Raw genomic sequence first — 18,484 nt, 5'->3', positions numbered from 1 at the left:
ACCCTCTTTACAATAAGCGCTGACTCCATCACAATATTATATCGAAAACTATTCTAAAAACTATTATTTCAAAACAAATTTACGTTTCCAAACAAATGAGCGGATTTTACTTTAACCTTTGGAATTTAGGTAGTTTGTAGCCTTTTTGATTAATCGTTTGTAATTCTAACATTACTCGAGATAAGTTCACTGCACTGCGATATACTTGTGCAAAACCCGCCTTAAACGACAGACAAGTTGGCTCTTATTTCTCATGTAGTTTCGATGATAAAGTTTGATGTCCTGTTTGTTTTTGACGCCTTTCGTGTCATTTCTCACCTTGAAATATTTAATTGCGCTCAATTATCATATCACAGCATTGAGTAAAAAAAAACAACAACAAAAGAGCAGAATCATCAAATTAAAAGCAAATCTATGTCAGAGAAACATTTGTCCACCGATCTGCTTACGAGATCTGATAAACACTGCGTGTGGCTAGCTGATATTAGTGGAGTTATCGTCCCACAAACTTTGGAAAGAACGGTACCTCCAGCAAACTAAGGCCGAACAACCTAGGTACATAGCCTCATCTTCAATATCTCGATGTTACGCAGACAGACCATGAAAGGAAACGGAGTGTCAAAGACTGTTCGCTTAAAAACATTTTGTTTTATTTAAAAGAAGGTTATTGCAGTTTAGACCTGACTTACACTGTATTTGATTAACTTCAAACGTTTTTAATTCACCTCGAATTTTAAATCTCAAAACCCATTGAGTTTTATAAAGATGTTAAGCTATGGAAAACATCAAAAAAGTTATTCATAGCTGATGGTTTGAATATTTCGGCTCCGTTTGATTTTTTGCTTCCTTTGGTAAAAAGTGGTCAGTGCTTAATGAATATCTAGCACCTCACGTCGCTACAGCCTAAGGATACCAGGATTGAAAAAAAGTTCCGCTCTCAGGTCTTCTTGATGAGTAGTGCGTAGGAGCTCTAACCGCCCAAAATTCCTGTTAAGGTGTTGTGCCACTTCAGATTCCTACGCGGCAAGCCTCAATTTCTAAACAACAATACAAAAATTCCACATTCCAGACATCTTCATAAGCAGCATCAATTTATAAGCATAGCTCTGTTGTCAAATCCTGTAGATTTGAACTAATGATAATTCAAAGCAGGAATGTTTGCAGTTTACACTTTGCTGCACCTCATTGTTCGAGCCACTTGTTAAGCGAGCAGTTTTTCCGCTTTGACTGACGTCACGTCGTGTGAGTAATTGCCCCGCTCGCCAGAGGCCAATTTTACGCCCTGTGAGTTTTCCTGTTTGTGCTCCGTTCACACCGTTCTTAATGGGAAACCGAAAAACGCTTGAAATTTACTGCAGATGAGTTTCGAAGCAGTGAATATAGTTTTTATTTTAAAACCTTCGGGGAACATGTTCTGAAAGTTTTTGAACGACACGAGTACTTCTTATCATCAGGCATTTGTAGCAAGGTGGGACAGGAAGAACGCAGAGGCTTGTCAAACGGATGTGATATTGCAAGTGTTCAATATTTCCAATGAACTTGAAAATCAATAAGTCTACAAACAACTTCATTATTTTGCTTGAGCTCATTTGAACCCCCCAGATTGCTCGTTTTCTTGCAGTAATAGATGAGAATTAAATTCTATTTTGAGACCGAAAAGTTCTTCAAAGGGTCACTAAATTTATGTTTATTTAAAGAACTTGATCATGAAAGAAGGCGAGGCGAAAGGTTAATTGCACTGTCTTAATGGATATGATGTATATATTACTACGCGGAAACAGTATCTCTATTTATAAGTCAATCTGGTTAGCCTTAAATTTCCAATGAAGTCACAGTGCAAGCAGAGCAAAACCGCATAAGTTCTACAAATGTGTAATGCGATGTGATACCGTCATGAGAAACTGCAAGTTGCTGATCACATCGGTCAGTTGTTTACATAACTGGAAACTAATCCTATATCGTTATAACATCTTCTCTTATCTTCTGATCTAATTTCGTCGTAAATAACATCCATGACAAAAATTTTATCCTCTTTGGCAAAGAGAAATGCAGGTTCAGCTGACACGATATAGAGGAGGGTTGATTCGGGGCAGTAAAGGATTATTCGGTGTAAAAGATAGTGACAATATGTTAAGCCATGCGTTGAACTTTTTTTGCGGTTAATAATTTATCATACATTTAGGAAATTGTTGTTTTGATTGAAAGCGACCGTTTTGACCATAAGCACAGGGTTTAAATAAATTATTTGTTACCGTGACTCGCGCGCTTTGCTTCTGCATAATTAAAAAAATATATTTATCGAAGTTTTTTTTCGTGTATATAATCAATAAGTAACCACATGATATTTCTCTGGCAATTTGGAATGAATGACGCTTATAAATTTTCTTAAAGAACAGAAATTGCACTTTCCCACGGGCTTGTGCATTTTGCTGGTTTTTGAAAAAAAAAAAAGCTCGTTATTCAATCCAAATTGCACTCGAAATTATGTGATTATGAGAACGCTGATTCGGTTGGTACTTAGGATGGATATTGTAAATCGCCTCCAGATCTTATTATGTGTCAATCGTGATCAGTATTAATTTTTATGTGCAGGGGAGGTGAAATGCTCTCACCTAGTTTCGAGTGCGTGTCCATAACACTTACGAAGCGGTAAGGCCAAATGGATTGTTCAACAGTAAACCCATTGATTGATAGAGTAATCTAGAGTTATCAACTGAGTTGATAACGTAAATTGGCCATCGTAGAGAGTTTAAAGGTTGACGTTTCGAGCGTTAGCCCTTCGTTCGCTCTGACGAACGTCAGACTTTAAACTCTTTACGGTAGCCAATTTACGTTATCAACTCAGTTGTTAAAATTAAATTACCCTGTTTTACTCTCTCACTGACGCAGCACCTGAAAATGAGCATCATGTTCTTCAACGGGTTTCGAACCCGTGCCTTGGCGTCACCTTTCACCTGGAAATATCATTTAGTTTCCATTTTATTCCGAGAATTTCCGTTGTGTATAATATTTTGTCAGCCTGACATGATGATTCAAAGTGATCTAAGTGAGATTTTTACGCCCTGTTATTTGCTCCAAAGTTCTTGTATGTCACAAATGAACTAATATACACCAATATGATAACACTTGCGCGAAAATGTTATCTATCCTGTAAATTCTTTTCAACCGCAATAGTACTGGTTATATCACAAATATGAACAGCTCTTGAAGCAATGCAACCGATATAACTATAGCAATTAGGTTAAATTATCTCGATATCTTATCAATACTTTTTCATTAGCAGGCCGTATTTGCTCCTCATAAACAATACAGTGTTCGCCTCAAACGAAGCTTGTACAGCTCAAGATAATTTGGTTTTATTAACTGAGTTGATAAAGTAAATTAGCCACTGTAGAGAATTCCTAAAACTGACGTCTCGAGCGTTAGACCTTCGTCATCCACTCTGACGAAGAGCTAATGCCCGAAACATCAACTTAAGAAATTGCAGTGGCTAATCTACATCATTAACTCAGTTGATTAAACCAAGTTCTCTTTTGATATCGCCCACCGACGCAACACCATAGTTTCTTTACATCCTACAAATTCCTCACAAGGTCACATCTTTTTAAACTGTGGACAAATGTGGTCTGATTACCGATTGACTCAGTTATTTTCAACAATACTTCAGTACAGTGCTGGTATTAGATTGGAGTTACTCTAATGTTGCAGAATAACGTTCCTCCATCCATCCCACAGACTCTGTTAATGGTAACTCGTAAATCGCCATACAGAATGAAATGTGGAGACTGAGTAATCAAGTGATCAATTATTTTATTATAATCGTCAATTAAAGGTGCACTACAACTAATAGCCTTTTTACATCAACGGCTTGTATACATAACCACTTGCTAAGGATAAATATTCAAAGACGCTGTACGCGTCATACGTCGGTAAATAACTATGATAATTAATGAAAGCCGTGCCGTGCCAAAACAGGTTTATTTATTTTAATAAATTGCGTTAGAAATTTCAAAAATGAGTTGATTTGAATGTAAGCTAATCACATAGCCTAAAGAGAAATCCAATTCTTTTTACGATGAAACAGTGAAATAAGCGGAATATTTATATATTAGGGACACGCGAGAGAGAAAGAAACCAAGCCGAACTACAATACAGCGTTCTTCATCTAAAGAATCTACTCTAAAGTTAATAACTCAGTGGACATAAACATGTTACCTCCTGTACATGTGAAGCTAAGTGAAAGATTAAAATCCCCCTAGTTGTCATTCCATGGTGTTTTACTCACTTCACTTGGCACTCTTCAACATTATTTGTAATACATAATGAGAGTTATCATTTTTAAGATTTCAGTCAGGATGCAGCTAACTTCATTCCCTGAAAAATTTTAATTTACGCAAATCCTACGATGTCGACTAAGCTGGGAAGCTTGTGAAAATGACTTCCCACACCGTTCGCACGAAAATGGCTTCTCTCCAGTATGCGTGCGCATGTGATTATTCAAGGTGGTCGCTCCACTAAACGATCGCAGGCAGTACCCGCATTTGAAGGGCTTCTCGCTCACGTGAACAACTGCGTGCATACGCAGCTCTTTTGGTTGAGCAAAAGATTCATGACAATGGCCACATCGGTAGGGCTTACAAGACATGCGCGAACAAAGATGATTGTTCAGAAGAGAACGCTGAGTGAAGGACATTTTACACTGACCACATTTGAAATCATCACACTCCCTGAAGTTCTCCAGAACTTTCTCGTATATCTTGCGGTATCCAGTAGTCAGCTGAATTCCTGTGGTGGTTATCGAGTTGTTTTCTGCAGGTGACATACTATTGCTCGATTCTTGTTGCCTTCGAGGCCGCTTGAGAGGTCGTTCTGTTTCTTGAAGGAATGATTTGTCCACCAGCCGCTTACAAGGAGGGGAGCTGTAGTTAACATTAGGCTTGCTGCTCCTTGCTTGATGGTCAGCTTCGTGACTGACATTATCAGGAGAGGTTTCTTGTTCCGTCTGTGGTTGCGCACTTGAAATAGTGACGCTGTCAGCATGCTTCGTGCTTGATGCTTTTCCTTCGAAATCTAGAGAAGAAAATGGGATTTCATTTGAAAAAGATGAAAACAAATTATATAATAATTGCTGAAATAGCATTACACAGTCATGTGTAAAATATCTTCATTTATGCATGTGTATTTTCTGAACTCAAGAATTGAAAGGCAACGTTTTTCGAAATTCGTCGTAGAATAAAAATTTAGCTAATGTGAGTTAATTTACTCCTTAATTTGGGTCCGTTTGAAGAGCAATCTCTTAATATTTGCTAAATATGGCATCAGAAACATAACGTTTTTGAGGCATATAATAATTTTGTTTAACTGGTTTTTAAGAAATATTTCACCTGGAAAGTGTTGTGAAATATCCTTTGTCCAGTTACCGACAGGTATCCCCATGTGCTGCAAGTAATAGTTATCATCATACCACACCAATAACTCTGTACCACTTGGTATTTCACGGAAAGCGCGATAAAAGATACTCTTGTTGTGCTGAAATGCAAACATGTTTTGCTCCTCTTTGTGACGAGCGCAACGAATAAAGCGCATCCAGCTCGAAGTATCCATATCACTACCGTCTAAAAAAAAGGCCAGTTTCTCGTTCTCGTAGACCTGCAGCAAAAGAGAATAAGGTATTTTTGTTGGAGCTGACCTTAGTGCTATTGGATCAGCAAAAGAAATGACGAACTTAAACAGAGAAAAAGAAAAAAGGGTTGTGAATTTTATTTGCTCAGCCTTCGAGTTATGATTTATTTGTCTTGAGCTTTACAGAAGGAAAGGGGTTGAGTCTTCCAAAGGAGCCGAATTCAGTAATAAGACTTAGAAAACCTGACGCATGATTTATCAGTGAGATACAGTGAACTTGCAGCGATTCAGGCAAAACAGTGTAACGGTGTAACAGTGCCTGATTTCGAGATTGTGACATTTCAAAGATTAAAAGTTGGTGTATTAATTTAAAAGTGATAAACCTATGGTCTACGCGCGCACATACCTCCCACATGTATGACGTGTCTATATCCGGGGTAACGATATCAGTTGAAAGGTACTTTCCTTCATATGGACCAATCCATGTTCCCACGGGAATATGCTGCTTTGCGCAAACTCCATAACCCTCCCCTGGGATTCCAGACAGGCAAAGTTTCACTTCATCCGGGAACGAGGCCACAGCGTAGCTTAGTTTTGCATTCCTTGCAGACTTTTTTTGACCTATTTCCATGGCTACATCAATCCATCTTCCATCTGGCGTTGTTTTGGGGACCTTGGATTGTTGTTCTTTTGTATAATAACGAGTGTCAGTGAAATAAACTAATTTTTATTAGGAGCTAATTCATTTTTTATATTTCTGTTAAGTTATTTTCTTTATCAGTATTCCGAATTAGTCTGTCAAAAGCCTAATACTTTGACAGTTAAATAAAGTCTGCCACCACACCATGGACGCAACTGAAATGTTGTGTAATGTTAGAACATAATATTTGGTGGGATTCAGTGTCAAATTTTTATTCTTTTCACCACGATGGAAAGAAATAAATCGTTATCTCTAAGTTTAATTTGTTCGACCCTCAAAAATTAAAGGTGTTCTTGTTAGCAGAATTTATAGTTATTGCATCGCCACTTTTTCACTGGAAGTGCAAATCTCTTGTTTGTTGAACCGTTTTGGAGACGCACAGAACAGAAAATAAATATCTTATTAACCTTCACCTACTAGTCTACACTATAAGCTACGGATCCTCCTTTGTTTAGTTTCGCTGTACGACTTATGCCAGCGCTTGATTCATATGCCGAAGGGAAAAACTCGGTCCGTAACTTATGTTGCTACGCGATTCAGGAGGTTCGAGTGCCAATAGCTAAAAGCAACCAATTAGATTGCTCCATTTACGGTCCCGCAAGGGCTCATATTTTCCCAAAATCGGACCGGGTAATGTCCCAGTTGATCCCGCGCGACTCCGGGGAGGATTTTGCCCGATCAAATCAAGGTAACTGTCCACCGGATAAATAGTTCTAAGACCGTAAAATGTGTAGTTAGAAACTCCGTGTATTCACGACGAACTAGAAAAATCGTGACGTGAAGGTCATGACGGTACGGACCTCGTTTCACTCGGTCTCTACCGACACGGACTTGTGGCTGGTCATATACATACATGTGTGGACCCCGAAATCGTTTAGTAAGAGTTAACGCTTTACTTCTTCATCGACCTATTATTTAATAATTCATCAAAAATTATTTAATATAATTAATCTACAGTACGATTTTAAAATCTTCATCGACCTTTAATTTACCTGAGCTTTCCATGTCTTCTTCAGTCATCGTTTCTAAAATGTGTACCTCTTCCACAGAATTTCTTCCGTACAGAACATACTGCAGATCTTCTTCAGTAAAATGCCCCCCGTACTGTGAAGAAGTATCAGATCCTGTTGATGATGGCGGACCGTCCATCTAATTAGAATTAAAGTACAAGATATGTGAATATTCCAGCAAGCATTACCATTTTCATTATCAACATTCGTTTATAAGCGACAAAATTGGATTTAAATTTGGGTAATTATAAGATACCTTCCTGACACAAATATTTCAACTAGTTACTGTCTTCACTAGATTTTCTTTAGTCTGAAAAATCGTGCTAAGCAGTGTTCAATGAAATTCTGTCGCATGGTGTCGTTGCGCAATGTTGCAACGGAGTTAGTTCCGGAAATCGGAGCTAGTGCGTAACTAATCAGATGTCGGAGACTTTGATTCGTGCGTGACACATGTCAGATGATGAGTGCGAACACTATGGACATTGAATGGTTTACATAATTAACGCAACCTTGAATGACCCTTTTAAATCAGTACTCGGCAACAACCAATCAAAATGTAGAAAATATCGTATAAGAGAGTGATTTCTTACAAATTTTGCAGAGTAGCTTTTTACACACCTGATGTACATAAGCGAATACGAGAGCGAAATAAAACAGTTTAATTGAGTCTCGTTCGTCAGAGTTCTATCCCTAGTAAACAGGACAAAGTTTACAAAACGTGGCACCTCCGGCAACGCGACAATTCCGAAGGATAACAGTAAGGACAACTGTTGTGAGTATAATTTTAGTCTTGATTTTCCGCCCGTGCGAAGATTGCGGAGATGGAAGCGACTGAAGCGAATCTAGATATCAAAGTAACACAGCTTAAAATGAGCATTGGTAAAACGAACACCATCGTAGAAACAGGGAAGTCAGAAGCGATCGAAAGACATTTGTCCACCCCGCGGTCCCTCAGTAAAGAACTAAATCGAATGCGGATAGAAGTAGAAGCGACAAAACTAGGTGCGAAAGAAGAAATTGCCGACATCGAGGCGTGGAACAGCGGAATCGACGCACAACTGGAAAAAGCGGATTGCGAAGTGGATAAAATGTGCACGTGGATCGACGACCGCAAAAGAGAAGTAGAAGCAATTGTCAAGCAAGAAGAACTTAAGTTTCACAAAGCGAAGATAGAGATGCAGGCAGAAATCCAAGTTGAGCCACACCCCCAACAAGCGACGACGACGCCAAGCGACATACAAGCCAAGCTGCCTAAACTGATGATAACGAAGTTTGACGGTACCTATATGGACTGGCCACGATTTTGGGGACAGTTCACAGAAGCAATCGATAAAACGGGCGCTCAATCGATCACGAAATTTACCTACCTTCGAGAACTACTGGATGTCAAAGTGAAAAGAGCAATAGAGGCGTTGCCCTTCACGGCTGAGGGATACAATCGGGCGAAGAGTATCCTAAGCGAGAGGTTCGGAAAGGAGTCAGAAATCGTCAAAGCTTACATCAAAGAGATTCTGGATCTCCCCTCAATATCAAGCCCAAACCCGAGAAAAATTGGTGAATTTAGCGAAAAGCTAACGTACTGTGTGCAAGCCCTGCAGACACTAAACAAACTGGAACAAGTCAATGGGGCGGTGTCTATGACATTAGACAAATTGCCAGCGATCCGCGGAGATCTCGTCCGGACCGACCCCGACTGGGAAAGCTGGGACTTTGCAAAACTTTCAGAAGCAGTTCGATTGTGGACCAGTAGAAATCCAATGGATATAAACCAGCGTGAGCGTGAGCAAGAACAGCAATCAACAAAACGGAACGTACGCCAGCAAGCAAGAATTTACCACACGCGTCGGGACGCCGATGGTAAACCCCGCTGTTGGCCTTGCGTTTACTGCGGCGAAGATCACAAAGCCATCGAATGTACAAGAGTGACACATGTCGCTGATCGCAGACAAATTTTACTAAATAAGCGTTTATGTTTCAATTGTGTGTCTGGGAACCACCGCGCGTTCTATTGTCCGAGCAAATCAGCCTGTCAACGCTGCCATAAGCGTCACCACACGTCGATTTGTGACACACCAAACCCGACAAGCCAAGTTAACCAGCCACCAGCACATGGGGTCGCTTTGACAACAAACCAAACTGGAGAGGGTCTGTTCCCAGTAGTCATCATAGAGGTCAACGGAATTAAATGCAGAGCGCTTATCGATTCTGGAGCTGGCAGTTCGTACGTGTCGGCAAAGCTGATCGAACTACTTCGCTTAAAGCCAACCGATGTCCAGACAAAAACGATCGATATGCTGATGTCCTCTAAAATTGCCAAACTCGAAGTCTACGATCTCGAATTAAGATCTGTCAACCATCAATTTTCGCTGTCCGTCAAAGCTACCAAAGTGAACAAGACAGAGTTGTTGTCTATTGAAAACCCTAATTATCGCACGCTAATTGAGAAGCACCCACACTTGAAAGGCGTATATGTTTACGATGATGACACAAAAGCGTCTCTTCCGGTTCACGTGGTGCTTGGCAGTGGGGAGTACGCCAGAATTAAAACGGAAACATAGCCAAGAATTGGACAAGAGAATGACCCTATCGCAGAACTCACCAAATTCGGATGGTTTCTGATGTCCCCGGGAAAGGAGTTTGACAAAAACACCATGCTTCTCACCCAGACAAGTCAAAGCAACTACGAAGATCTGTGCAGATTGGACGTCCTGGGATTGCGTGATATAGCAGATCATGACCAGTCGATGGTATTTGATGAGTTTAAGGAACGCCTAACACGCTCGCCAGAAGGCTGGTACGAGACCACCCTCCCATGGAAAGCTAACCACGCAGAACTGCCCTCAAACAAGGAAGGTAGCTTAAAACGACTCAAGAACCTCAGTAGAAAACTTCAACGCGAGGAACTGACGGCTCAATACGACGCGATAATTCAAGAACAGCTGGCAGAAGGCGTTATCGAAAAGGCACCCCCTGTTTCACAGCCACAGAAAGAGTTCTACATCCCTCACAAGAGCGTGATTCGCAAGTCCGCTGAAACTACAAAGATGCGGATCGTCTATGACGCCTCTGCCCGAGCAACACCCGATTCACCATCACTGAATGACTGTCTGTACCCAGGGCCTGCGCTGCAAAACAAACTATGGGACGTTCTAATTCAGCAGAGAGCCTACCCAGTTGTCCTAGCGGGAGACATTAACAAAGCCTTCTTACAAATCCGGGTTCACGAGAGTGAACGAGATGCCCTCCGTTTTCACTGGCAAACAGATTCGGACTCAGAAGTGCAGACATTCCGGTTCACGAGAGTACTCTTTGGGCTCGCCCCCTCACCCTTTCTACTAGGTGGGGTTCTTGAATGCCATCTCGATACCTGGGCGGAGAAATACCCGGAGGAGGTAGAGCGGCTACGCCGAAGTTTCTACGTAGACGACCTGTTGACAGGCGGTCAAGACGTACAGCAAGCAATAGCACGAAAGGAGGTGACGCAAAAAATTATGAAGGATGCCACATTCGAGTTACACAAATGGCACTCGAATCATGCACAGCTGGAAGATGACACCCAACCTGCACAAGGAGAGGAAGTTGCCCAGCTTACTTTACGTAAAAACAGCGCCCAAGCCACATCAAGCGAAGATCAGTCTTATGCAAAACAACAGTTACTAGTCAAGCCAAGTGAGTCAAAGCTATTGGGCGTAAAATGGGACAAATTCGAAGATACTATCGCCGTGCAGTTCCCAAGCGCGAGTAGTGCACCGACAAAACGTGAAGTACTGGCCAAACTAGCGAAAGTCTACGACCCCCTTGGCTTAGCGTCCCCCATTACACTGCAAGGGAAGCAAATCTACCGAGAAGCGTGCGACTGCAAAGTATCATGGGACGCACCTATCCCAGAGAATCTGAAAATACGCTGGCAAAGGTGGGAGCAGTCACTTCCGGTGGAAGTAACCACTCGAAGACCCTTAGCACCTTATCAACAACCAGTCATCTCCGCTGAGCTACATGTGTTTGGGGATGCGTCAACTTATGGGGCTGGAGCAGTGGTGTATTCAGTCGTACGCCAAGAAGATGGAATCACTCAAACCCTGGTTGCAGCAAAAGCAAGATTAGCCAAGAGAGAACTAACCGTCCCCAGGTTGGAGTTAGTCAGCGCTCACATGGCTACCAATTTAGTCATCAACGTAAGAAACGCTCTAAAAGAACTACCCAAACCCATGATCTACGGTTGGCTGGACAGCACCGTCGCCCTCCACTGGATTGTAGGAAATGGTCAGTACCGACAGTTCGTCTCTAACCGCGTGCAAAAAATAAGACAATACCCACAGATCCAGTGGAGACACGTGCCCACTACCGATAATCCAGCGGACCTGGCGAGTCGAGGAGGCCAGGTAACCAACGCAGAGCTTTGGTGGAATGGCCCAGCGTGGCTACGTAATCCTGAAATGTGGCCAGAGAACCCGGTTACCGTGAAATCCGAAACCTCAGAAGAAGAGGCAAAAGTCATCCGAGAAGTGCTAAGCCTAGCAAATGAGAAACCTGAACAAGAACGGAACGTGTTCGACGAACTCCTAGAACGCCATGATTTACGCCGAGCTCTTCGCATCCAAGCTTGGGTGCGACGGTTCACCACTCACAGGGTGCGCAAGGGACCTCTTACTAGCCAAGACATTCAAGAGACCAAGAACTGGTGGATAGAAAGAGTCCAGTCTCAAGATTTACAGAAACCGCACTTTGAACAGACCAGGCAGAAACTCAACCTCGTTTCCAATGCAGATAGAATTCTCGAATGTCATGGGAGAATTCAAGGAAAATACCCAGTGTACCTGCCAGCAGACGCCGTGTTTACGAGGAAGCTTGTACAGAGGATTCATGTCGAAACCTTACATGGAGGTGTGGCCCTTACCATGGCAGCGATTCGTGAACAGTACTGGATCCCAACCCTGAGACAGCTAGTGAAGTCTGTGCGATCTGCTTGTTGGGCTGTAAACGTTTCATAGCTTCACCCTTAACAGTACCACCCCCTGGACTACTGCCTACAGACCGTACAGATGGTGGAACAGCCTTCGAAGTTATTGGCACGGATTTTGCTGGTCCTATCAAGTATAAACAACGCTAGAAGGGCGAGGAGAAAGCTTACTTGGTTATCTTCACGTGTAGCCTGTCCAGAGCCGTGCACCTAGAATTATTGTCTAGTCTAGAGACAAGCAATTTTATTACCTGTCTTAAACGCCTCATCGCTCGCCGCGGCAGACCGCGTGTTATCTACTTAGACAATGGAGGCACCTTTATCAAGGCTGCGAAATGGCTTCGCCAATTGCGAGGAGATGAGCGCCTCCAAAGTCTCCTTGAAGATTAAGACATAACCTGGAAATTTAACTTAAGCCGGGCTCCTTGGTGGGGAGGTCAATTCGAGCGGTTGATTGGAGTCGTAAAGTCCGCCATGTACAAAGTCATTGGGGGAGGTGTACTTACCTGGACTGAGCTGAGCGAGGTACTGCTCGACGTGGAAACACAAATCAATCGACGTCCATTAAGTTATGTAGAAGATGATGTCGAGCTACCAACACTTACACCGTCAACATTCCTGTTTCAGCGAACGAGTCAGCTGCCAGAAGAGAAAACAGGGAGGATCAAAGAACTGGACCTACGCAAACGCGCTAAATACCTCAGGAACTGCAAGAACAATCTCTGGAGGCGGTGGCAGAGAGAATATTTAACAGCTTTAAGGGAGCGGCACAACCTGACACACAAAGCGGCCAAATTTCAGCCAAATGTTGGAGATGTCGTAACTATAAAGACCGAAAACAAGAATCGTGGGAGTTGGCCACTGGCGATAGTAAACAGAACCTATCCCGGGAAGGACGGAATCATCCGCGCAGTTCAACTCAAGACAGCAAACGGCATGTTAGAGAGGCCTGTTCAACACCTGTACCCTCTTGAGCTAAACTGCGACCAGGCTTGTGAGACACATGCAGACACTCCCACAGCAGATTTGAACCCAAACGCACTAGTTTTCAGGCCGAGACGGGATGCTGCAGTTGCTGCCAGAGCCCGAATCCAGGACCTTGCTGAAGATGAACAATGAATCACAATTTCCTTTTCACTGAACTTCAAAATTGTGAACTTAATTGAAACGTTTGATTTATAGAGAACTTTTTCGTTTAGTTGAATTCGTTAAGTCTCCTAGGTGAATGCACCCTTGCACGCAATGTTGCATGGGGGAGTGTGTCGGAGACTTTGATTCGTGCGTGACACATGTCAGATGATGAGTGCGAACACTATGGACATTGAATGGTTTACATAATTAACGCAACCTTGAATGACCCTTTTAAATCAGTACTCGGCAACAACCAATCAAAATGTAGAAAATATCGTATAAGAGAGTGATTTCTTACAAATTTTGCAGAGTAGCTTTTTACACACCTGATGTAAATAAGCGAATACGAGAGCGAAATAAAACAGTTTAATTGAGTCTCGTTCGTCAGAGTTCTATCCCTAGTAAACAAGACAAAGTTTACAAAACAGATATGTGGAAATTTATATGGGAAAAATCGTTCTCTGTCTTGTTTAGTCAATGATTAGAAAATAATTTATATCCGTTTAATCAAAGAATCAACGTAATCGTCTGATTTCGGAAATTAAAGAGATATCCTTCCAACTGAATATTGCGAAACTGCCGTGATTGGTTGCTTACGATGCTAATCAGGGCTACTTAAAACTCGATCTCTGATTGGTCAAATTGCGGCCGCACCCCAAAAAGGAAACCTCTTCAAGTGGTGTCGAAACTTCCTGCTAAATTGCAAAGAACGACGAAGGAATATAAGATACATTTCAATGAAAATGGATCTTTGAGTTTCTTTTTTGTAATTTCTTTTTTCATACACGTTGAAAATCCTACGACAAATTAACAATACATCATACAAAGAGGGTTTCAGAAAGGTTAAGCGTCAGCCGCAAAACGGCCAAAACATTTTGCCGTTAAGCCTTAAAATTGACAAATTTTAACCGTTAGTCGTAAAAGCCATCATCTGTTTGAGACCACTTAGGAACATTTTCTGTAGTTATGCTATCTCTTAAATTGAAACTATTCAGTATTGCGATTAAAACACTGATCGATTGAAGATATAAAATCAGTAATCGTTACAGTTCAATTCCTCAAAACTGAACCATAATCTCGGTGAAATAACGAGTTTAATGACTCAAAATTGACGATGTATGATTGGGTTAGTTGCTCAATCATTGTCTGCTAGTAAATTTAGCCATGTTTAGAATTGAATGGTTCAAGAAAAATGTCGCTGCTTGAAGTGATCCTGAATGTCGCAAGAACATAAATGTCTACTGTTCTCTTTAAATTACATTTTGTTTACGCACAATTCAGCTCTTTCTTCCTAGTACGCAAAAGAAAAAAATCCCAAAATTTGAATGACTGAAATCGTCAAACCAACAAGTGGTATTGATTCGATTGCGAAACGAAATATATACAACAGCAGAAGTCTTTTTCAATTCGTAGGTACAATAGTTTACATTAAATAGCTTACGAGAGAGGTTCTAATGACAACTCGGCCACTTGAATGTTTGCACGTCTCTCCTAACACTTCGACGTGTATATTTCAGTGACAATTTAAAATCAAAATACGATTTATGTGCACAGAAATAACTTTCAATAATCCAACATAATGGGGCTGGTGTATTCTTTGTTTCACCGGTGACATTTTTGTTTAAACGTTCTTGTGAAAGTAAAACAAAAGACGGCCAGGGACCATTTACGACGGCTGCAGAGCCACTTTCATCAGAAAGGGGTCAAGAAAAGGGAGGCTCACAAAGTAAATAGAAAAACATTTAAGACAAACAACTGGAGAATGGTGAACAAACCAGACTATTACACAGAAGTGATGGCAAAACTGAGCTGAGTTCTCGCCACAAAATGTTCTGAGGAAAGAGGCGGCAACAAAATGAAGAACAGCGCTAAGTAGAAACTGAACAAAACTCAGTCTCGTATTCCTCCATTATTTCGTATACGTCATGGCTGAAAAGGTGAAATAATTGCCTTTCTTCTAATGATCATCAGTAATAACAGACCTATTTTGCCTTACCTTTGAAAGCGCTTGGATCTCTTCCAAGTTCATCGCCGCCTCATCAACTGCGAGTGTTTCTCAGAAAGCCCTGTTAATCTAATGCATGCCACTTTACCAAATGTAATTCGGTTATCAACCGACCAATTAGATCAATTTGAGCACGAGGCCTCTTTACATCTAGCACAAATACTTGGTTATTTTAAGAATGATCTACTAAGAATCCTTCTCGCCCTCGCGGTGTTCAAAAGTACTCCGTATTTGTGGAACACTGAAGACAATGTAATAAATATTTAATGAGGGCGGCCATATCAATGGCAAGCTTCAAAAACGAGCGAAAAAAAATTTCCGATATCTTGCCCTGAAAGCTGGAACAATAAATACTTTGAACACGAGAACCATCTTTTAGTTTTTATACCCTTTTTTGAGTTCCTGGTTCACCATCAAAGTGAGATAAATGACCGCAGTGCGCATTTTGCTTTGGAGCCGTTATCAATATCTATTGCAAGGGAACACTGAGTGCACGAATCACGACATACTATACTGTAACTTCAATCAAACTGCAAAAAAACGGCAAGAAAGAAAGTTTATATGTCTTGCAGCCACGTAGCGAAGTACTCATTTGTCGCAGAGAGAAGTATTAAGATTTATCTTTCGGCTTTCAAAAACTGATTTGTGATATGCAATAAGTGCTACGTTCCAACAACGAAGTGGTTAAGTGCCGCAAAAAGAGAGCCTTGAAAGAAAGTATAAATACCGCAGTTTAACCGCAGTGCCAAGATATAAAATTTGCGTTTAAATATTTTTCTCTATGCTTTCACTTAACTATGTAGCAACGAAATGCAGCTTCAATTTTTGTGCTTTGAATTGCGTTAGAATGGAGCTGAATGAGCCACGCTTGAACCCACGTGCTGGTAGGTTTTCAATGCATGACAGCAGTAGATCGGGGTGGGGTTTATTTGACATTAGTGAGCTGTGCTCTTCAATCCTTTCTGATCAGAATAACAGAGGCAAACAATTGGAAACAGTTTTGAGACAGCCTATTCAAATGCTTTTACAGTCCAAAAGAAACAGCTTCAATAAATATTTGCTTTTTCTTTGAAATTATTTCAAAGAGGAATTCAACAATGCTTTTAAACAGGGCAGAGTTGCCACAATGCGTTTGACGTAAACAAATGACAAGGAACTCAAAACCCCGACGTACCTGCATAAAATTGCAAAAATAAAATGCAAGCTTTTCTAGAATATTAATGGATAGCAAATCTTACAAATTTCAGTGACATTTCAAAGTAAATAACACAAATTTGTCATGATAGTTAATCGTACCTTGTATGTCAACGAACGTTGCTGATTTGATTTTAGCAGATTTAAGGGGGCTAACGTTTCAACAATTTCAACTCTCTTTTACAACGTCTACGAGCCATCAATTCATATGACATTTTCGCGATTAAAAGTGACTGTTTCTCTTAGGGCCATATGGCCTTTTTCTGAGAGCTAACAAATTCAAAGTTAAGTTTCAAAATTGACACTCTTTATGATGATATCACCCTTGCAAATCAACGGCTTATAACACGCGATGTATAAGCTCCAGTCTTGGTTTTAAAATCAAATGAAACAAGGAATTGAATCAGTATAAAATCGCTAAACATCCTTAAATAAGGAGATATATAATGCTTGCGTACAGCAGTTTGTGTTTCCAGTGAAAGCTCTTAAACGGTGAGTGCTCAACTAAAATTTTTAAAAATCGATTCTCTCCCTGAAGGTCTGATATTTCCTATGAAACCTGAAACGAGGTATGTATCTGTGGTATAAAATTTTGAAATATTTAATGGAATTAAATTGACTGAAATGAAATAAAAAGCATAAAATACTTTGGTCGTTGCCTAGAACTGCAGTTGGGTTGTTTTACCAGTGGTAAAAACCAAGAAAATATATTTATAATTCCTGTTTGGTTTTTACGTGTCTTGTTTCCACTTCCTGTCACTTGAATTAATAATTCATTATAAACATGATACTTTGTAATAAGCTAAGTGAGAAGCCGAAGTCCTTAAATGGAACTCGAAGCTGAAACCTTGGCTGATGGATCAGTTAAAGCCTAGGCAAGCCAGCTGAACTAGATGTGGGAGCCACTTACGAGTCTCTTGAAATTCGGTATTCTTGCTTTTATTTCCCGTCTGTCGCAGCTTTTAGTGAGCGAATTCCTCTGTTAATGCACTTTTTATCATATACTGCAGACTTCTGCCATCTGTTTCTTGTAGATCGACAGAGAAGAAGTGACAGGCACATGAAAAAGGCGAGTTCTTTACGACTATTAGCTTTGCACCGTAGAATATCGACAAAAAATTTACACGTTCTAAAAGGTGCAACGTTTTCAAGCGAGTATTATCTGTATCCTCCTCGTGTTTGATTACTAATAGCGCGTTACTGAAGCGCACTTGTCAGTAGCTTAAATTTAAGGGTGTAACATTTATATTGAGGAGGATGACAAAAAGATTGTGATCAACGCAACAAAGACAGCCATCCGAGGCCAGTAGCCTCTAAAATGACTTGCATTTATCATTAATCACACTTCAGTTTAATCTGGTTTGAAAAATACTGCATTGTATTAGCTACTTGCAGCATTCAACTTTCTTTTGCACCCGGATTCTTTTCCCGCCATTTTTTTGCGCATGTGCAAAGCCTCTGCACTTATGTGACAAATTTCTATGAGAATTGAGGCCTGAATTCACCTTTGGGCTTTTTCAAAAACGTATTAACTTCCTTCACTATTTCTCAAATAACTCTTTTTCCTACTTAGTTTGTATTTATGCTTCAGACCAAATTCGTTAAGTTTGAATGAAAGCCTGAAGATTTTTTCCGGAAAAGACAATTCCATTTAACACTCTTTAGGTTGTTTATTCTTTACCAATGTTCTATAGCTAGTAATCTCTCTCTAGAACCAAAAAATCGCGGGTCATGAGGAAACTTGTGATAAATTGATGTCAGTTATACCGAAGCAACAGGCAGTCATTACGACAGTCCTTCTTTGTTCCAAAAAATACCCAAGAACTTGAAAATCCCTCGAATACTAACTAGTTTAAAACTCA

The 18,484-nt window shown here is 40.7% G+C and overlaps 3 protein-coding genes across 3 annotated transcripts; 2 read left to right on the top strand and 1 right to left on the bottom strand.

The window, feature by feature from the left end:
* Positions 1–3,793: 3,793 nt before the first annotated feature.
* LOC113672655 (putative histone-lysine N-methyltransferase PRDM6) lies at positions 3,794–15,682 on the bottom strand. The gene is made up of 5 exons (XM_027188970.2): positions 15,420–15,682; positions 7,315–7,471; positions 6,029–6,309; positions 5,385–5,649; positions 3,794–5,070 (listed from the first exon to the last, which is right to left on the bottom strand). The coding sequence occupies exons 1-5, from the start codon at positions 15,450–15,452 to the stop codon at positions 4,385–4,387; spliced, it is 1,422 nt and encodes a 473-aa protein (XP_027044771.2). The 5' UTR covers positions 15,453–15,682; the 3' UTR covers positions 3,794–4,384.
* On the top strand, positions 9,951–13,798 carry LOC149046372 (uncharacterized). The gene has a single exon (XM_089203126.1). It carries the CDS (start codon positions 9,951–9,953, stop codon positions 12,321–12,323), a length of 2,373 nt encoding a protein of 790 aa, XP_089059252.1. The 3' UTR covers positions 12,324–13,798.
* Positions 12,767–13,798, top strand: LOC149046373 (uncharacterized). The gene has a single exon (XM_089203163.1). The coding sequence runs from the start codon at positions 12,767–12,769 to the stop codon at positions 13,409–13,411; it is 645 nt and encodes a 214-aa protein (XP_089059289.1). The 3' UTR covers positions 13,412–13,798.
* Positions 15,683–18,484: the final 2,802 nt, after the last annotated feature.

This window comes from Pocillopora damicornis, chromosome 4 (genome assembly GCF_964200805.1).
Source record: "Pocillopora damicornis chromosome 4, jaPocDami1.2, whole genome shotgun sequence".
In the NCBI taxonomy this organism is placed as follows: Eukaryota; Metazoa; Cnidaria; class Anthozoa; order Scleractinia; family Pocilloporidae; genus Pocillopora; species Pocillopora damicornis.
Note: the sequence above shows the minus strand (reverse complement) of the source record. Positions and strands in the feature narration are given on the sequence as shown.